The sequence below is a fragment of the Heliangelus exortis genome, chromosome 6, assembly GCF_036169615.1.
Source record: "Heliangelus exortis chromosome 6, bHelExo1.hap1, whole genome shotgun sequence".
In the NCBI taxonomy this organism is placed as follows: domain Eukaryota; kingdom Metazoa; phylum Chordata; class Aves; order Apodiformes; family Trochilidae; genus Heliangelus; species Heliangelus exortis.
Window position 1 is genome coordinate 5,777,521 of NC_092427.1, and position 22,287 is coordinate 5,799,807.

Consider the following 22,287-nt stretch of genomic DNA (forward strand, 5'->3'; position numbering starts at 1 on the left):
AAGTGCACTTGAGGGAAATCAATTCTAAATGTATGGAGCTTGTAATGAAGCCAATAGTATGTTCAGCAGCAAACTCCAAGTATGTATTTACATGACATTTAGAGAACTGGTTAGAAAAAAAAAAACCAAGTGGTACTACTGATGGAAAAAAAGTATTCATGTGACACTGAGGATGCTGAAGCCCAGCTACAAGGTACATACTCTGAAAATAACCAGAGTGATCAGGGCTCCAATAAAACCTACTTGCCCTGCTGGAGAGGGCAACATAAATGCCCTCCTTTGCCCTCAACTTCACTATTTAAGACCACAGAATCACAAATAAAATTGCTGAATAAATAGCTCTGAAAACCATATGCAGATATCAGGAGATGAGCAGTTCTTCTGAAGGAGCTGGTGTTTCCCTTACAGATGTTTAAAAACTGGAATAAAAGCCAGTTCTGACACTCAGAGTTTAGCCTTATAAGAAGCAAGTAAAGATTACAAAACTTTGCCAGCACTACTGATGGTTCTGTGATAGGGAGCTCTCCAAGCAGCTAAATGAGCTTCTCTTTATTCCTGCTGCAGTGCACTGGCACTGAACATTGCTGAGCCAGCCCTGGTCTTCTTGTTTGTTTTTACAGAAGGAAAACATTCAGGCCCAGAAAAACTTCTTTTCATCTTTCTCATTCGTGCTCAAACACAAAGGATTGTTGTTCAAGGCAGTCTCAGGGCAACAGTCCCTTTCTTTACACATTTTTATCTGAAGGAACCAGGAAGAAATGTTCAATTTGCAGTGTGCAAACAAGCAATGAGGAAAAAAAAATAGATTTGCTGACAGCACTGACATAAACATAGTGACTGCTCATAGAACAACTACAGCCATGAGTGTCAAGATGATTATTTATTACACAAAATGAGCCCAGCATAGGAATGCTCCTTGTTTTATACTACATGGAATATCCTCAACGGTTGATTTTATATACTTTAAAAAAACCTAACAAACCAGACCATTCTACCTTTTAACACAAAGTCATAAAATAACTGCACTTTTAACCTCCAGCTGACAAGAGTATATCTCATTTTACTGGAAAACTGCAGTCACCTGCTAAGTCTGTACTTCAGTTGCTCAACCCCTGTTTCAACACTTCCTGAACTAACATTCAGACTAACTTTTATTCAGGATAATTCTTCCAGAAAAACAGCTTCAATATTCTGCTTGAGTACTTTTGATTAAAATTAGTACAGAATATTCAAAGCAGTGAATATAACCAGGGCACACTTCCCCAGTAAACACCACAGATTTAACTAAAGGGGCAAGGCAACTAGAACAAAATATTTGTTGATTAAAAAAAAAAAAAACAAACCACAGTTAAATTGGAAGCATTTCTTTGATAAGTATTCCTAAACAAGTAGCTTTTTTATACCTACCCAAAGAGGTGCTAATTTCACACACAAACTCTGCAAGCCTTGCAGGAGCCCAGACTGATTCCTATCCCTCTGCCAGCTCTGGTGGTCACTCACCTGGGTCAGCACCACATAAATATCACCAGTTTAGGAGTGCTGGCCCAGTTATGAGCAGAACCCCAGACTAATATATACACCCAAAAGCTTTTACAAGTTCCACCAACCACGCTTTATCCCAGTAAGAATCAGCAGGTGGGAGAGCTGGAGTTGAAGAATCTGATAAGAGGGCAGTCCCAGGAACTGCACCCCCAGCTTTGATACCAGAATCACCTCCTTGAAGTTTGATATCTTTAATACTGAGTCAAGCACCATACTCCCTAAGCCACCTTTGTTCTGACCCTTTTCTGGTGCCAGACATCTTACAGCTTGTGATCCTTTAAATCCACACATTCTTCTTCAGCTCCATGGAAGAGGACAAGCATATGCAGAAGACACATCTGCATTTTTTTTTTTCCCTGAATCCTTGCTTTCTATCCCCATGTTCTCCATGTTTTATTCTGCTGCTCTTTTTTCTAGTACTGAGAAAAAAATTTTGTTTGATTTCACTTTTTTCATCTGGATAAGCATTTTTATCTGAAAATTTAATCAAGAAGAAACAATACCTCTTTTTTTAAAAAGTCCAAGATGTCTTCAGAGCAGCATGGAAAGTTTGAGCTCCTATGCAGATGAAAAACCCCAATTGCTTTCAAAACCTCATGCTACTGATTTTAAACACAAAATCCATAGATGGATATATTTGGATAAATCCCTCCATGTGTGCATGTTTGAAGTAGAACAAAACTGAATGACTACATAAAGGAGGCATAGAGAGACTAAAAATGAGAAAACCTCTGAAGAGCAGATGTCTTGCATCAGGATTTTCCTGGTCTTGCAGATCTAAACATTTTCCAAAGCTTTCCAAAGGATGAGCCAAGCCTCCTGACTTGATAGCTCTGCATCCCTACATTCCCTACCCATCCAGAGTAGGTGAGGAGAAACTGCTTTACAGAAAAGATCCTGAGTTAGGCCCAAATGACTTCCTACACAAAAAAAACCCCATACAAAGCTATCCAATATGTCTACTGTAGTCTCCTTCTTCAAATGAAAAGACAAACCTAAAAATCTTTAAAATCCCAAGTCCCCAAAAAAACAGACAAAACCAGCTCAAGCCCAAACACAAATCTACATTTTTTTAGAAACACTGGAGCAAATTATGCAAATAATGCAAATTAGAAGAATGTATTAATTATCATTCATCATGCCTTCACAAAGACCAGAATTAATTGGAGAAATAATTCGAGAAAATTGAAGAACATGACAGAAAGCATTAAGATTCATTAAGTTTCAATTCTGGTCTGTCAGCTTGCAAAAGTAGATGTTTGCTCTGCTAGCATTACTGGTAAAACTCTTCATATTTTCCCAATCTGTACACTAGTTAACCCTTCTTATATCTTGCTCTGAGATTAACTATATCTGAGACTGAAACACATTCTGTTAAAACTCATTGTTAAAAAGAAAACTTGCCTCCATTTCTTTTTATCTGGGGAAATTGAACTTGAAATTCCACTATGAAGCATTCAGAGGCTCATTAGATATTTTGTACTTCGAATACTAGAAATAAGGATGCCTTCACCTGTTCTAAAAAAAACCCAAACAGAAAAAGAAGACATTTGAAAAAAAAAAGCTACACTCAAAAAGACATCCACACTGCTCCATAGCTACCCCTCATAAATTCACCTTGCCCAGAAAAGGTGACCAACAAATCCACATCAAGGTGTTATTTATCCTCATGGTAACAGCCAAGAGCATTTGAATATCTTTAATGTAACAGCAAAGAGGCAGCTGAGAAGCTGCTCTGGTTAACTTCAGCTGCACTTTCAGCAGCTCAGCCTCTTCCCCATGTCAGCCCTTCCAAGAAGAGCAGAGAAAAAGGCAAACAAATCTCATGTTCCTCTGTGTGTTGCCCTGGGCTCACCGTCCCCAGGTCACTCATACTGGTGTGGACTTTTGATCCAGCATAATAAAACACAGAGAAATGAAGTCTTGGCAGTGCAAGAACTCCCACGTGTGTCTGAGAGGAACAGCCCATCTGCAGGAGCTGACAGGAAAAGATGCAAAAATTAATATACTTCCCTCTTCTCTTTTAAAACATATGGTGTGAGCTCTAGGGAAAGCATCACAGATTTTCATCTGGGGGATGGTGCAACACCCCCAGCAAGATTTACCCTCTGCTGGGCCATGGTGGCCAGACTATTTAGTTGAATGCATCAGTGGAAAAAAAAGTGGTTTGTTTTAAAATTTCAAGATTTATAAAATTAACACAGCTGGGTTAGAAAACTTGCTACAGACAAAACTAATTTTAAAGCTTAGAGAAAATTACCAACTTAAAAATGAAAAGATTTAACAGTTTGCCTGACAATTAGAAAGCTGAAGCAGGTTAACCTGCAGTCAAAGCTTTTATGATTTAAGAAGTCACCACATTAGTCTTTTTTGCATATACTTCAAAAATTTACCTTTCTTAACTGAAATGGCTCAGTCAGCTATGCAGTGAGAAATGTGGGAAGTCAAAAAGCAGAACTGCTTAAAATGCAGCCCAAGCTACCTCCATCCCCATCAGCAGTGCAAAGCTTGATGTGGTGCAATTTATTTTCTCCATGACTATCACTGCCAACACATGAAACATGCATAAGTTTAGGAAAGGACAGGTTTAAACTTATTATATACATACCCTTGATTGAAAGGCAGTACCTGCACAAAAATATTGTAATTCTCCATATTCTACTAAGAATGGAAGATAAAAATGTTAGTGTCAGGTCATGTTTTCCAAAGAAGTCAAATCCACTTTCTGCTTTATAGGATGATTCCTGTGTATTGCTCCAGCTCTAAGGCTCCTTCAAAATCCTTTAACTGAGAACTCAGAACACTCTTGTTAATTTCTTTACAAGCCAAGGCCAAGCAAACTCTACAAAACTATTTTTTTCCTCCCGAGTCTTGAATCACAAACTCATTTCTATTATTTATACTTGACTCACACAAAACTCAATTTTACACTAAAAAGCATCGATTTCATATACTGTTTAAAATATAACTTGTTTGACAGCCACTGGAATGCCACCTTTTTTCCAAAGCACTCACAGCTGAATCTGGGTTGGGTTTTTTTGCCTAGATGCAGTGCTTGTAGTGGAAAAAGCAAGTCCTTTGCATCATACATCCAAAATGCTTCACTCCACTTCTGTGCTTGTATTTCCTCCTGCTTTCTCTGAGAGAACAAAGGAAGAGTCTTCAAAATAGAGGACAATAAAAACATGTTCCTCTAGTGGAAAATCACCAAGAAGTTTGCAGACACTGTTCAAAAATACATTAATTTTAACATTAAGATCATTTCCTCTATCACCATACTAAGACAATGTTAAGTGCAAAGCTATTTGAGTATGACAAAAACAGTCTGACCATTAATATACTTAACATACAACTAAAATTGGCAGGGGAATAGGCAATACTAACTTACATAGTAATAAGTAACCAAAAACAGAAACCAGAAAAACAATATTAAAAGGTTGGTTATTTTCTATATGGAAGAATATAAACTTACTGAAATCTTTATTAAATAAAACAGTAAATTAGGAAGAGTCCTAGAATAAATCAGAATTCTTCATGAAGTTAAGATGAAAATTGTCAGAATTAGCCAGTAAAGACTCTAAGTTTTGAAAAGTGACACAAAGACACACTTTAATAAAAACTTCTCACCTGTGACTGCTTAGGCTGCACTTTGAAATACTTTTCTTCCAGAGGCATTAACAGGGGCAGCTTAAGCTTAGTAGGACACCAAATTGTGCTTCAGCATATGGCAGGGCTGGCAGCTCTGTACAGTGAGAGAGACTTTTTACTCTATTCAATAGACTGTCCTACCAACTGAGATTCATCACTGGAGCTTTTAAAAGAAGAGAAAGGACATACACTGGACCTTCAAATGAGAATTCTCAGAAAGCTGCTAAAGAAAAACTCACCAATAATATTTTTGTTGTAAAATACGTTTGTTTTAGCAAAAGCATTGACTAAATGGAGGAAAAACTTTATGTGCCCAGTTTCCACACAGAAGACTTGCAGAATTTGTTTTAGAAGGAAAATGCGTGCTTTTTTAATCAATGCTAATATAATCCAAAGAAAACTCTTGGAAGATGACAAGGTAAACAAATGACCCAGAAAAAAAACAAACAACCAAAAAAAAAAAAACCCCAAACAAACAAAAACTGAAGTTCAACATTCTTCACCTGCAAGTTGAAGCTCAGTTCAAAAATGTGAGCTTGCACAAATAATTCTGATTCCCACTCACAGTGGTAACCAGTCATGTTTCCTTTGGAGGTTACTGAAGCTGCCTGTGAGGTGTTAAGTTCTGTCACTGTTGGCATAAACCTCATGAGAAACTTTAAGCTGAGTAACTGTGGAGTAACCTACCTTGACACTGTTGTTTTCTGGAGTTTATTGCATCCAGAGACACATGGATAGAGCAGCGGATAACAGTCCTACATATCTTTGCAAAAACCTATAAACATGTCAAACCCCATGAACTACCCATATAGATTATTCTTACATACCACTTCTCCAGTAACAAATGCAAGATTCCTGTTGTATGTGGCCCTTATAAGCCTGTACTCCTTGGAAAAAAAAAGTAAGACTGGTTTCAGTGGTAGGTAGAAAAAAAGACAGCAAATCTCTCAGAAATTATGACAGCCATCTTCATTACCACGGGACCAACTCTTCTCACCGAGTCTCAGTTCTGACACAGCCAGTGCAGAGTTAGTCACTTCTCAGATAAATGAGTTCTAAGCTGTTCAGAGCTCTCAGTCAATTGAAAAGGTCAAAATGGAAAAATAACCAAGTTAACAGAGATCAGAGCAAGATGCAATATGATCCTCCCCAAAAAGGTTTCTAAATAAACAGCATTATATTTTACACAGGACTGGTTGGCAGCTGGTAAAATACCCTTCTGAAAGGAGAGAAGCAGAAGTTGCCACTGTGAACTTACACAGTACAATAAAATAAAATAAAAACAAAAAACCAAATACAAGCCAGAGAGACACATTCTGTATAAGTAACAACTTTATTGTAACTTGATGTGCTGAAATGCAAAAATATTTTCAGCAACAAGGTACAAAAAGTATTTCACCATTAACATCAGCTGATAAAAAAAGGCTAGATGGTTTGATACAACTGTTTACACGTCCAAATTCTTTTAATCATTTCCACCCCAAAACAGGTCTAAAGTCATTTCACTGCTTTAATTTCTAAAACAGGACTCGCTGATCTTAAGCCTTCAAAAACCAGGTTACAAATATGGTGAAGTTCCTTGCAAACCACTGGAAATTGTGAATTCCCTTTACAAACGTAGTCCATTTACTGTACGCAGAAGCCAAGTTATGAGACAAAGTCAGTGTCTTGCCAGCTGAGCCAAACTCTGCACTAAATATGCTATCAACACCAGACAAAGATGACAGTTAACATTCCATTTGTCAATTACAGAAAAAAAAAAAAAAAATCAGTTAAGCGCAGGAATTTTAGCCAACTGGAAAAGTCAACAATATTTCAGGCAGCAATACCTCACAACTGCAATTCACTGACTTTTATGAAACAGTTTCAAATACTGCACATCATTTTCTTCTCCCAAAGGAGAAACCTTTTCATGAGGATCTAAAAGGAACATAATCTCCATGTAAGCCTTCTACTGACCTTCAGTGCAAAGGTGAATTTTATACTAAATACTCAATGTTTAGAAAGACATCAGAACCAGAGTAACTTATAAAACAGTTTGTGTCCATGATTATCACATTTTGACATACACGTATCTTGTAACAGCAAATATTTTCACATGTTCACTAAAATATACCATTACTCGACTTGCATCTGTAATATTTATTCCACATTTGTGTTGTTTCTATCTTTGTGAAACTGAATTTAGGAAGCAGGAATCAACATGCAACAGAGCTCAAATGGGCAATTTATAACACCTCAATCATGGATCAAATAGCATTCTCCTTCACCTTTAAAAATACCTTTTACAAAGATCTTGTATCCTGTTAAATCTTCCCTTCACTACAACAGTTTCCTAAAAAAGGCACAATGTGTTCATATTTCTGCATGCAGTAAATGGACTAGGAAATAAGGATTATTTATTGAAGCATCTTCCATCCAAAGCATCTCCTTAGGAGAGGTTCAAATGGAAAAAAAAATGTTTATATATAATACATACTAGCATTTTAACAGCAAATTGAGTCCTTATTTTTAGAAAGTCATTCTTGACAAAAAACACCACACAGCCATACACACACACTCACACACACACAGAACACATGCAGGGTTCTCCCCAGAAAAGCATGGAAGTGATGGTTCACATATCTCTGAGGGAGTAGTGTTGGCAAGCCAAAACATGGCACCTTCATACATTTGATTCCTTATCTTTATATAAAACTATGAAAAAAACCAAACAACAACCCCTTAAGATTTCAGCCTGAAAAAAACCCTGTCCATTCTATCAGCTCGTTTTGTATCTGCTGCACTTAGAACTTACAGCTGAGGTTTTGTAGGAAGCTCTTGAGATGTGGGGAATAAAAAACAAGCAACTGAATCTGAAGGAGAAGGTTGTAATTACCAGCTATCCTGTTCCAGTGAGAACACTGCATGTAGTAAATTAAAGAAAAGAAGTCAATAATTAGTGCACTCACTTGAGAATACATCAACTGTTTTACCTTCTTCTTAAGAGTTGACAAAACTGGAAAACATCCATAATAAATAAAATGAAATCTAAACAGATCAATTATCACCTTTGTTTTTCTCCTGTTAGTGTTACGTATGGTATCTTCTGCCTGACTTGAAAAGTGGACACTCTACAATGTAGGTAACAGTATAGCACAATGTCTGGCACTTTTTTGGTACAATGTGTGCTATTAAGCTTTTTTAAAAAGAGTTTTCATAGAAGTCCTCAAGCTTTCCATTTGATTACTGTATGTTGTCACTTTAGAACAAGCTGAACTGGAAAATACTTACAGCATTAAATATTCAAGTCGCTTTGTATGTTAGAGCCACAAGTTTTACCAGTGATGAATGTGAGGATATATATTCCAAATGCATTCCCCAGTGCAGCAAAACCATCACTGTTGTGGTGGGAACAGTTACTTTTATGTCTTATTGTGAAGAATGCATATGAGATCTTATTTTAGATAAATATTTAGAAATTGATAATAGGATAAATCTCTGTAAATATATAATTTGATGCCTTACGTACTATTAAAATTTCTGATTTTACACTTTCTCCATCATAAAGATATAGTTAAAAGGCAAGAAGAAAATGCATGTTTACAGGTTATTTTATTGTTAAAAATTGGACTGGGCATTTTTTCCAATTTTCCTTTCCTAATGGTTTGCTAGATGCCAAAGTAGAAAACTATATACCCTTTCCTCTAAAAAATCTCATTCAATGAATCTCAATGAGGATGGAGATAGATTTGAAGATAGTAAACAATCTGAAATTCCTCCTCTCTCCTCCCTGCATAACTTTTTTAATAGGCAAACTAAAACCCTTATGCAAATATGTTTATAAATTAGGTGAGATCTCCTCCCATTCCCCACTTCTGAACCCAAGTCTTCCCCAAAAAAAGAACTACAGCATATTATCACTATTACAGTAAACTCAAGGTAATAACTCAGGAACCATTTAGAGTGTGCACTACTGCAGACTTTTCCTCCCAATTGTAAACAAAGCAATCAAACACTGAGGATGCTGATATTAAAGCTAAGGTTCATATAATAAAGAACTGGCCCATGACAAGCAGTTTACAAATGTTTCATCCTTTTCACATTATGCAGAATTTCAATACCATCCACAATGCTAGTACAATAACTGAAATGCAAGACTGAGCAAGCCTCTGCTTGCAAACACCATCTGACATTTCAGGAAAATATTCCTCTGTGTGTACGTAGCCCCCTGAGGTGTTAATGGAAGCTGTGCACATATGTCAAAATGGGAAAAATCCCTTCAAAATTTTACCATTCCCATGCCTTTTTCAAATAGCGAAAATATTCTGTTATTTAAATATGAAAGCTTGCAACAGCCACCTTCAATTGAGTCTCAAAAAGACATGCCTTTCTTTTCTAACAAAACTAAATCCCACGTGGCTATGGGCATCTTCAAATGTATCTAAAAAGTTAAGCCACAATTACCTGTACCTCATTAAATTCATCAAAAGCAAAATATATATGTACCACACAACATACAAAAGTTACACATTAAAAGTGCATATTCGGAATCTTATTTGGCCCATTTCTTCAATTTACATTTGGTCATCCTATGCATCCTTTACTTTCCTATGTAAGCATCCATGGGGGATATTTTTTTTCCGTACACAATCTGATTCTGTTTTCACACTGAACTCTTTTAACCTCTCCTTGATGGACCGCAAAGAAACACAAGCAAGAGGTTTATTCTGTGTTTCTTTTTTACCTTTTGGACAGTTTTGACACACACAATAAGCATTACAAACCGTAATGAAAATACATTTTTGGGCCAAACCATTGCATATTTGCCCCCACAATGAAAAATAAATTATGTTCAGAGCAGTATATTGCCATAAATAGCCTGTAGGCATTTGCTGAAGGTAAACAGGCTCTCTCTATATTTAGCACTTGTCTAGGGTACCTTACGTGCCTCTGGTTCAAGCACTTTTAATGAGAGGCTAGTTAAAACCTTCCAGTTAGCACAGGACCAAACTATAATAATTTTTTTTCTTCTGAAAATAATGGAAGATCCCTTTCAAAAATTAATCTTCAGTTATCAACTTTACTGCATTATGGAGCTAGTGCAATCCTGCAGAGCCTAGTCAAAAAGACAAGGCACATTAAAAAAATAATAATAAAAAAAAGATACATTAGACTATATGGACTAGAGAGTCATTGAAGATAATTTAAGGCCTTTCAGTGAATTAGAGTAATCAGTCTAATTTAAAGCTGAGGATTAAACCATAAATTATCCATCTGAAAAGCAAACAATAGGCTTTTTCAGCTTCTGTTCTGTGGACAAGGATAACAAAAACTCGTTATGGTTTGTGAAAACACCTCTGGACATGGAGGAGTAGAGTCAATTCAATTTCTCTAAAGTTCATGGAAGGTTTCATGACTGTTTTAGCCGTTTGCGTGGAATGCCAAACTGTGGACACTGTGCAGATGCCAGGGCGCGAAAGGCCTCTGCTACTAAGTGAGGGTGGGAGTGGATCATGGACTTCCAGCCTGCTGTTTCCATTATGTCTGTTGCTTGGCTGAAAACAGAAGTATTAAGAAGAGTCACACAATTTTTCCCAAACCAAAAGGCACAAATGCACAGGGTGGAGAGGAGCGAGCAAGGCAGAAGGAAGCTGCAGAAGTGCAGCTGAGCATGATGAGAAAACAGCCTGGATGAATGGTAGGAAGGATGCCATTGGAAAGAAGTAGCAAAATGTTAAAATTTGGGTGTATTAATATCATCACATGTAGGACAAAGGGTACTTAATTCTGCTCTGCTCAGTATCAGCAAGATCTCAGCTAGGAAATGGCATCCAGCACTGGGCACCATGTTAACTGCCTTAAAATTGCTCCGGAAAAACAAAACAAAAATGATGAAAACTGGAGGAAGAGGTTTAGCACAGAGAAGAAAAGCAAGGGAAAGCATGATAATCCTGTTACCTAGAAGGGCATGCTCAATCTGGGGAGAGAGAAGGATGACAAGATGAAACAGCTGAAACTGCAGCCAAAATGATGCAGTTCATAGGCTTAGAAAAAGCCATGAAGACAGGTTAGCTGCCTGACTACAGAACCTTTCACTGGAAGCTCACAGTTTGAGTACTACTGGAACATACTTGGACATATTCTCTCTTCAGTACAAGGTCAGGGACTACATTCAGAATGGGTTTCAATGCCCTCTGTTGATTTTTAACAAATACAAAAAGCAACAGATTTCAGCAAGTATCACATGGACATCCAGGAGATCAAAAGCAATGTAACTACTCAATGCATATATTTACTTTTTTTCTGAAATAATACAAATTGAGAGCATAAAATTCACTTTGCACATGAAGAGTATTATACCAGTTGGGATGCATGACACATGGACACAGGACAAATTTATTATGTGGAACCAACAGTTTATGCATCAATCATGTTCCCATTGCCCTGCATTTTCCAAAGCCTCTCACAAGCACCCTGTGGCTGTTCCTACCCTACACGCTCTCAAAAAACTTTTTCCAGATTTCTTAATGCAAGCCTTTAATCTTGTGCTGCAAGTCAGTAAGTAAAGCCAAAAAGCCTTGAGAAACAATACCAAAGTTCAGACTCCCTGATGCCCAGAGTCAATAAATGAAGCCAGACCTTCTCACATAGTTTCCCTGATTTATTGTAGATGCTACAGCTGCAGCAAAGATGACCAACATTTTTCCAGCAAGTCCAAGAGGGGGAAGTCAGCTCAGTAAATTCAAAATCACTTGAGAATGAACACAAACTTACACTGTTATGTATGCTGACTTATCTTTATTGTTTTTTCTATGGGCATTTTACTTCTTTTCTACCACCTCCTTCCTTTTCCACATCACAATCATTATCACTGTGAAGATTATTAATTTTTTTTCAATTTTGAAGCACATTAATTTTGAAGTAACTGGTACAACATAGCTTTTAACCTCTTTGGGGATTCTGACAATAAGAAGTGCTCTGCTGTCCTTTTACTGCTTCAGCCTGTCCCTGGCTATTTTGAAGCTGGCTGGCTGCTGTTCCATGACTCACTTGAGTTGTTCTAAGCATATGCTGCAATCAGTTCTATGGTCTGAGCCACACACTCACAACCTACTTCCAGTATAGGCATGAGCACCTGCAGAGTCAGCCAGATCAGGGGGACCTGACTAACAAGTTGTGTGGCCTCAACAATGCTAGTGCTGGCATGTGGGAAGGTGCACAAACATGTTGCCAAAGGCAAAAAAGAGCAACAGCTCTCCTTTCCTTGGAAATACTGCAGGCTCAGGCAACACTGCAGGTTCAGATTGACCTCAGTAAGTCTTGAAACCACACTGGGGTTGCCACCCCTCCACTTGCTTAGTCAAAAGAATGGATTCCTTTCTTTTGTGGTGGCTTCTGCCACCATCTCAACACCACTGATATGTCTCTAGGGACTGGGATGACCACCAGGTTGTTAGGACCTCACACTGGAGGGCACTTAACTCTCCCTTACCACTTCAAGGGGAAGTGAAAACCACAACTGGGGTAGCACCTGCTGAATCCTACTTTACTTACAGTCAGTGACTGGCCTCAGTAGTGTGGAAATGAAGCAAGAGTTCTCAAGATCTGCAGTCTATTTAGCAGTGTTTGTACAGAAGGTCATGAGGCAGGGGAAACTTACTTGCTATTCCAGTTTTTTCCATCTTTACACCCAAGTTGTCTAAGAACACTGCACCTGCAAGAGAGAACTGTGCTAATATTGAAAAGGTACACGGAGCAGAACTATAAGTATATTTAGAGTCTCAAAGTTATTACTTGCCTGTTAATAAAGTCTATTGCTTGTGCTTTTAACTGTTCAGCGCTGTGCAAATCTGCGAGGATAAGAATGTCAGCAACATTTTCTACCGAGAGGTTACTACAGAGTGCTTCCTCACACATCACCTTCAGCCGTTCCAGTGCATACTGACAAAAGAAAAAACTACACTAATCATTCTTCAAACTTGTTCTCTCTCCCCTTATCTCTACAGTTTTTAAGACAGTGGTGAAAACGCCGGCTGCCTCCCAAGCTCAGACCAAACCACTTCCAAATGGGGAAGTCACAATTCAACAGGCTCAAATGGCAAGATGTGCATTGGGTTTGACATAAGTGTTATGTCAAAGGCTTTACTGGGAGAAATTATATTAAGACAACAAAAATAAATAATTTTGAAGTTTTCCTTTCCTTACAGTTTGGTAAAGGAGGAAAAGCAAGAAAATTACATATGCTTTTTATCAAAATCATCATTAGTCAGCTTTATATTTCCAAGTAAAGGGCGATAAATTATGAAGAGAAATGCTTCATGAAATCATCCAAAGTAAAATTCATTAACCTGTTGGAAGCTAGCTTGTTACAACTTTACCCCCTCCCTATCTCTGAATTAATTTCTTCCATAACTTTGACACAGCTACCAGAAAACTGATGTAATTACATATTATATTTTGCACAAATAAACTATTGCTTTTTTCAAGGATGACTTAGTCTGAATAGGTTTCATTCATTTGTAATACATGTCTACTGATATCTTAGCCACCCCATTTAGTTTATGGCACCTTTCAGATAGTTTTCAAGTCTGAGAAGAATTTTAGATGTGTAAGTGGCATATATTCAATTTGCCACTCACTCATTTGTATAAGCAAGTATTCTGTGCAACAAGCAAGTGCCACTAAAGGAAAGCAAAAATATTGGCCTAACATCTATGTTTCTAGACCTATTCATTTTATTACTCTACTACTCCTCAGGATGCCTCTAATGGAAATATTAATTATAACAAATCTGTACCTACCAGGAAATACAGCAGTGTAATACGTTTGGTTATATGCAAAACACAGATTTTTCAATTATTTCCCATTCATAAGGAATAACAGAAAGTTTCTAGCAGCTTTTAACTGCTACACAAAGGTACAAGAACCTCCAAGCTCACCATTTTTATTTCCTGCTACGGCAGACAACCTTATAATTCTCTGCATTTAAGTCCCAAATAAAAGTCAGCATTCAAAAAATAACAACATTTCACCTTCTCGGTAGGGTATACTGAAACTTGCCAAAACATCATCAGTTTTGGAAGATGAGATGTTGGCAATGAGAGATGAAAAGAAGAGTGATAAGTCAAAGCCAGGGCAGTACCAGGTCAAGAGATCTTGAAAAATATAGAATACATTAAATTGCCAGAAAAAAAAATATGATAATGGTTTATTGCAACTAACTCCCAGGATGACTTAGCTTACATGACTTAAATTAGGGTTCACTATGAGAACAGGCAGTTTTCACCACTAACATTAAGGATATGATTGCACAACCCATTTGGAAATGGCAAAGGTAGTTTAATATATTGCCATACTCTCAGCTGAGAGTGTGACAGATTAGACACAACGAGCTGAGTATTTTCTTGATTCTAAAATACTTATGCCCCCTCATGGAATGACAAAAGTGTGTTCTCTGTGGATAGCTAAAATTTCAACTCAAGTTGTAAAGAAAAGAAAACAAGGCATAGAGTCAAGTTTTTAAAAAGTTAGAAAACTGTAAATTATGTTGTGAAAGGGAGTATTCTCATCTTAATGTCTGTGCTGTTAGAAGTCCTCTCAAAAATCACAGCGGAAAAAGTATTTCCCAGAGCAACAACTTATACAGTAGACAAGATCCCAATACAGAAGAGACGAAAGATTTGAACTATTCAGTTTTTAGGGAAGAAAAAAAAAGATTAAAGTTCTGAAGTAGCATTACTGTAGGGAACACTTAACTCAAACACTTGTATAAATCCCCTTCAAGAAAACAAAGATCTAGGATACATTTTATTAAAGACTAATTTTGCAAATCATACTAATGGTCTCCAAATGCCAAAAACAATTGGATAGTAAATATAATTAGTGTCTGCAACCCCGCTGGGCAAGACAGACTTAAGTTTCCACTGCTAAGAAAGTCTGTTCTTTACCATCTTCCATCTCTGATGAGATCCGCTTCTCATATTAAAAAAAAATAAAAATCAAAAAAAACCAAACATCAAGCATGAGAACTTAGAAGTCAATTACTTACTTTATCTGCAGCTGCCAACAAATTGTCAGCCATTTTTTCAAGGTTTGGTGCTTTTCCTGTGTAAATGAATCTCATCATTTCTTTAAAAACTTCAGGGTCTACATCATTTATTTCTACACGATTCTGGTAAAGAAGAATATTGATAAAAGCCTCTGAATTTAGTTACAACTTTAAAATGAACTTATCAAATATCATCTGCATGCATGCTACAAGTTTTGTATTACCATCCATCATACAAATTCCTTATAAATGTAAGTTAGCATTCAACAATATTAAGCAGAAAGTAATCAGAAAGCTTGGCAATAAAAAGTAATTGCAACTTTTTTCCAGAAACGTTTAACTTTGGACTCTTATCACACAGACTACACATAAAAGTCAAGCCAGAGTTCCAGTAATATTTAAAAGTGCTGCTGAGTTTCCAACTCAACAGTGATGTGGCTTGGAATATCCAAAGTTGGAGCAGCAAACAGAACGAAGTGACTCAGTTTTGGCTTGACTCAAAATTGATTCAACACAGACTACATTTTGTTCTCAGAATCCCAAAAGTACAAGCATGTGACATCACATAGCTGCAGGCTTTCCTCACAAAGTATGGCATGCTTTAATAGTATCTCCTCTAGACAACTAACGGAAGACAAAATTATGGAGTATAAAAAGCACAAGCTATCAGCACACAAGATGCAAGTGTTCTGGTCTCCTACCCACTGACCCATCCCCAGTATTCAGGAGAGGGGCTGCACTGGAGCTTTACTGGTAAAGTGAAGGCAAAGGCCCCTGGCACTGCCCATCACTGCAGGTGGGACATGCCTGAGTTTGTTTCAGTCCAGAAATCACAAGGAAATGCTTCCAATGCTCTAGTTCTACTTGCAAAAGTTTCCAGTTTGGAGAAGCAGAGAGAAGAAAAATGCCGTGTTTGTAAAATTCAGTTGTACTAGAGCACCACATTCATCTGATGTACTTGTTCACAGAAGTAGGATCTTTGCACCCTATTAAGACTAAATCTAGTACAACGCTTTAGTGAGCTGATCAACTCCTTGCTCTTTCATGGATTCTCCCTCTAACCAACCCATTTTAGGTATTCATCTTCATGAAAGAAAGGAACAACTCCTCACTGTGGGAGGTATCAAGTGCATAAAAGCAGAAGCAGCTCCTGATTAAGCAGCCATCCATCCAAAACACTTACACAGGTTAAGTGCCTGCAGAAACTGAACACTGCTTCACTGCCTCAGGGATTAATACAAGTCATATTTTACCTGCTGTTTCTTCATGTCCTGGCTACCATATAAGATGTTTTAACACAATATAGTGAAACCTTGGTCAGGTAAATCAGCTTAGGTGAGGGTATAAACTAAAGCAAACAGGGACAAAGCTTATTAGGGCAATTGCATCAGTAGCTAATGTCAAAAAACCAAAACACAAAACAAAAACCAACCAGACTGATCTAGGGCAAATAAGAGTACTTGAAGGAACAAATCCTCTAGAACTTTCCCCTGTTGGCTCCATCTGCCCTTTCTACACAAAAAAACTTACAGAACTCACTGGGAAAGGGTTCAGGAGTTGTATCACCTCCACTCATACACCGTCATGCAATACTCACCTTTCTTAATTTGCAACACTTCCAAGTTTTCAGCAATTTTTACCTTTTTCAAAATGTAAAATATTTATATTTAAGCTTCTCAGGAAGCCTTACCTTTTTGCTTTCCTCCATTTCATGTTCAAACATTGCATTAAAAACTGGAGATCGTGCTGTAGCAAGGAAATTAATGTTAAATAAATATAATCAAATTGAAAACTTTTAGCAATTTAAATTACAAAATGATAGCAATACAAAAGTAGAAAGTACCTGCAAGGATAGATTTATGAGCTTTGAATTCTTGTCCTCCTATATAAAAACTGCAATCTGTAAATCTTGTTGTTTCCCAGAGATTCCCTAAATCTTCTGCTAGTCGACATTCAGGTACCTTCAAAGTGTTTGTGTTAGACTGTCCTGATATATTTACTGAGTCTTGGACCACGCTTACCTAACAGAAAATCACAGCAAGACAACTCCTTCATAACTGAATGCCAATAATAATTAAGATACAGTACCTATTGCTAGAATTTTAGCAATTCCAAAGCAAAGCAAAAAAAAGAAAAAAAAAAAACAAACCAACAAAATAGTGATTTCTGGACCTAGGCCAGAACCATAAACCAATGCTGTATAGTTTAAGCAACATAAATAGAGCTTTAGAGACTAACACTGTGCATTTAACCAATCAAAACAAAAATAAAAAGCATAATACCACATGATACCTGACAGAGATGTGAAACTAAATAAGCCAAGGACAGATACTGGCTCTTGGGATGCCAGCAGATTTAAAAAATATTAATGCTACTTTAGAGATAAATTAGCAATTCATTACTATCCACACATTTCAATTAAAAATATATACAATATGGAATACTAAACAGATCAGAATCACATGGTCATAGTAAAGCTTTGTAAGAATAATCCACAGAAATTTTTAATAGTATGATATTAATTTTAATTACAGTAAGTCCATACTTAAACCTGTAATTTTGTAATGCAAACTAAACACAAGTAACATTTCTCCTTCACTATTTTAATGTGTCCAGTTGAGGCAGCAGTCACAAGTGATTGTCTTTCAAACAAGATTAAAAGCTATTTTTAAAAAATGTACTTCAATAAAGTATAAAATGTGGTAGGCAAGTAACTTCAAAAATGAAACATGCTCACAGGATGCAATTTTTGTACAAAAAGGGAAAAAAAACATTAGAATAACTGTGAAATGTGTATTTGAAGATAATATAATGCCATTCCCTGTAATTAAGTCTCACTTAAGTGGTAAACAGAACAGTAGCATTCTTACTTGCTTTTTTCCAGATATCTGCATTTAGTAAGTAATTTTAATCAGTATGTTAAGAAAAAAGAAGAGCTCAGGTGGTTTTATTTCTGTTGTCTAAGAGCACATGCCTGAAACTAAAAATTTTGTGAAGCAGAGAGCCATACTACAAGATCTTGATCACTGCATCTCCCATATACAGAAAATTAGGAAAACATTAAGAGAAAATGCTGATATTGTTAGGATCAGTGCTTTGTTTGATTTCCAGAGGCACAGCATCTGGAATCAATCTGCCATAAAGCAAAAAATAGTACAGCTAAGCTTCACAGAAAGTCAGAGCTCTGCAAGCCAAACTCCAGATCAGAAGAGGAGGATGATCCAATTAAGGCTGCAGCTCAGGGATTTGAATCATTGCCTAATTCCCTATTTCATCCCATACCCCCTTGTGATTATAAGAAATTCCTTTATATTATTCACCTTTTAAAAGGAAAATAACAACCCAGAGCACTGCAAAACTCCACTTTCACAGTTAGGCTACACATGTGCAACAGTGAAACATCTCTAGAGGTGTTGCATACTCTGCTTCACACTTTTCATACACAAAGAGGGATTTCATACACAACCTGAGTTTTAGCATAGCAAAACCACTCTGGCTGTCACAGGTAAGAGTTCTGCTGTTCCACAGCCTTCAAGTTCATGATCAGAGCTCTCCACACAGCATCCCCTTGCTTAGCAGGATAGTGCCCAGGAACACATCTACAGAATCTTTGTGTATTTCAACTGATGTCTGATGTTCCAAGTTTCCACTGTTTTCTAATGGTTTCTAATTTATGTTGTTAGTTGTGCAACACAACCCACCAGCCTTTTAAGATGTGACTCAAGCAAAACTTTAAGTCTCCTACATCCAAATGTCCAGGCCTGTGTTGGTTGGAACAACTTTTACAGATCCACTTGCAGGGAGCTGATGTTTTATATCTCACTTATCCAGTTGGTACTTTCAATATCAACGGCATTCTCTTTATTAAAAATCTATTTACATCAAGCAGAAATCCAATCAACTCAATCCCATATATCTACTGAAAGCTCATAGTAGGCTAAAAGTGTCTGGTTCATGACTTTCTCTTCACCTGATACCAAATGCTTACTGCAGGCACCTTAGAGTTGTGTTTACAAATATTACTCGTCAGGAGCAAACATATTTCTTCTCTAAACTGAAGAATGGTGAGGAGACACTAAACCTAACAGCAAACAACCTGTCTTAAAAAGTAGCAGCAATCTAGCTGGGATTTCCAAGTACTTCACAAAGTCTGATTTGCTTTACTTCTTTAGAAAACATCCAACATGCAGCTTTTGCACAGAACAGATACTCTGGGGGCACAGGTCCTGCTTGCATTACACACCCTTGTGTGTAAGGGTAGAGAAAAATGTATAAATGAGGACTTTGACTGAAGTTGGATCATTTTTTTAGTTTTGAATCTGTGGTGGTCTAAAAGTAAAGATGATCAAATACTCAGTGTAAGCTAGGGAAGAGATGAAAGCACTCCACAGGAAAAATCCCTGCAAAGAATTTACTGTTTTCCCAGCAAATGAAAATACTTATAAGATTTCAGTTATCTCAGATTATATGGAAAATGAGAGCTGAATGAAACAGAGACCAGTTTGCTGGGATAAATAAAATTATGAACTTGTATTGAATCAGCAAGTCTCTTGTCAGTAGCAACTTTGCTAAATATTTAACCCAATAATCCTTTGGAACTTCCAAGCCAAGAACATATCCAACAGATCTTAACATTCAGCAAGACAGAAGGAATGTCTTGGCTGCCAAAGACCACCAAATAATCCTGCAAAAGAATGGGAAGAGCCAAGCAGCACACTTGGTACTCGGTGACTTTCACTAAGTACCTGCTATATCTGGTAAGCTTGATCAAGCCAAGTGTGAAATAGTTTTAAGAAACTGTAAGCCAGTCTCCCACTAGGGTACAACAAGCAGGGAGGCAAACACAGGAATTAGAACTTACAGGAAAATTTTAAAAAGACAAAAGCTTCAGTCTTGCCTATACAGAAACGTGTCCTTCAAACAACCCCTGTTTATTTCTAATAGCAGCTGAAAAGCTGGAACACATCTGAACACACAAATTTTAAAAACATTGGGATTTCCAGGTTTTTTGCCTTAGCCTGAAACAAGCTAGAAGCTATTTTAACATGCTCACTGTGCACAACTAGATGTTGTACTTCCTTCAGCATTTATAATCAGGGTGGATCAAACACTTCACAAAAGCAACTCACATTAAGACATCAAGAAGTTTTGTAAGGAAACACAGTTATATTTAAAGATTAGCATCAAATTAAATAACAGTATTTCTCTGGAATTTTCAGTATTTATTCCATTAGTTTTTTTAAACATATCTAAAATTAGATATGTGACCCATTTCCAAAACCACAACTACTGTTAAAAGCTACTCATTTACATCCAAGTGCTCATTAACATGAAAACTTAAAATGAGAAAATAGTCAAAGGTATTTTTACGGAACCATAAAATACTTGTTACATCTGATTTTATCACCCAAATAATTGCATTCCTAACAAACTTGTCATGCAGCTTATTTAACTTGTCTAAGTGAAAATAAGATGCACTATATTTGCAATATCCAGTCTCGGGGGCCACATTTCAATTATTCTTCCTACATAGCATAATGACACAATTAAATTGTACTCTTGCCAAAACAATTTTACACATTTCCTGTAAATACACAGATCAAAGCAAACTTATTAGCAGTTAGAGCATCTATCACCCTCCTAAGCCCCTAATCACTTTATGGCAGCAAAGTTAACTGGCCAATGTATATTTAACATATACCGTACTTATGCTGTGACTCTCTAGTTTTCATTATTAAAATTGTGTGTTTTTCTAAACTTTAATGGGACAACTTAGGTTACCAGCATGACTGACATCACAAAAGTGACCCATCATAAACTATGATGTTAAGAGTTATACCACAGCTCTCAATATTAATTCTCAGTATTGAGCAGTCCTTCTGCAGGATATTTACACTTGTTCAGAAAATAAACTGTAACAGTTAGCAGAAAAATAAAGTGTTAAATTTATTTAGAAGGTCTGTTCATTGGTTAAAGCCATCAATTAGGCTATTACAGAAATACAGATCAAAAATTAATTGATATTTTTCATAATGCAAACAAGCATGCAGATATTTTTTGCTTATCCCATAAAAACAACCCTGTAATTCCAAATAAAACTTCTTTAAACAAAAGTGATATCAGTAAATTACTGCTTCTACAGACAGCATGTATCAGCCCATTTTGCATAAATATAGACAATTATAAGGTAATTCTGGCAGATTCCTAGAGAAGACCAACAGTTTACACATGATCAGTTCAGACACACTTTACATTTCAGGTAATGTATCAAAAAAAGCAAAACAGAATGCAGGCAAAGAAATGTGTAAAGAAGACAACTTTGATAGCTTATTACTGTTAAAATTAACATAAATCTCTGTTTATTAGAGCAGAAATCATTTTATTTAAAAGCTTACAACTTAAACTATACCCACCTCACAAAATAATGTAAGCTTGTCATCAGGTAGAAGACCATTAGCTTCATCTAGTAAAAAATCTCTTCGGATAAATTTCTTAAAACCCCAGTCCTTGCCTTGCACAAACCGATACGCTCTTTGGCTTTCTGATAAAAAACAGTTATGTATAAATAAAACAAGTTAAATAACAATATCAACAAAAAAATGACACCTAAAACTTCTATGGTAAGGCTAAGTGTTAATCCAAAACCGAATCAATTGAAGACATTTGCCTCAAGTGTGTCACATTTTTAGGAAATCCACAACTGTTTAAAAGTTTTTATTGCTGTAATAGTGTTATTTTATAAAACGCTTGACAGAACTTAGTAGAGCACAATTTGCAATTCAAACCATATCATCTCCTTAGATTTTATCTTTAGGCACCATGCAGCAAGAGAGGAGCTTTCCAGTCAATGTTTAAGAATGCCAATGTGTCAAAACAAACTGTTCACAGGGAAATTCCATTACAATGAATTTGTCAGTGCAAATGCATTCTGACAACACTTTTGCAGTTGTCATAACAATCTGGTTTGACTTCTTCCTGAAATGAAAAATCTTGTTTCACAGGCTGACACTATTTTTGGGATACAGGAAAGCATAAAAAAAAAAAGCAAAACAGAAATAAAAGCTTTC

General features: G+C 36.6%; 1 protein-coding gene across 2 annotated transcripts in view; it reads right to left on the reverse strand.

Annotated features, from left to right (window-relative positions):
• Window positions 1-6,504: 6,504 nt before the first annotated feature.
• The window catches only part of SPOPL (speckle type BTB/POZ protein like), a 35,740-nt gene continuing 19,957 nt past the window's right edge, over window positions 6,505-22,287 (reverse strand). The window contains exons 5-11 of one of the 2 annotated variants that reach the window (XM_071746452.1): window positions 21,634-21,761; window positions 17,064-17,241; window positions 16,911-16,966; window positions 15,221-15,343; window positions 12,971-13,113; window positions 12,833-12,886; window positions 6,505-10,727 (exon numbers count right to left, since the gene is read on the reverse strand). In XM_071746452.1, coding sequence (XP_071602553.1) covers window positions 10,583-10,727; window positions 12,833-12,886; window positions 12,971-13,113; window positions 15,221-15,343; window positions 16,911-16,966; window positions 17,064-17,241; window positions 21,634-21,761 — 827 coding nt within the window. In that variant the 3' untranslated portion in view covers window positions 6,505-10,582. Of the gene's footprint in view, window positions 10,728-12,726; window positions 12,887-12,970; window positions 13,114-15,220; window positions 15,344-16,910; window positions 16,967-17,063; window positions 17,242-21,633; window positions 21,762-22,287 lie in introns of both variants that reach the window. The other variant, XR_011726450.1, reaches the window with a different exon arrangement.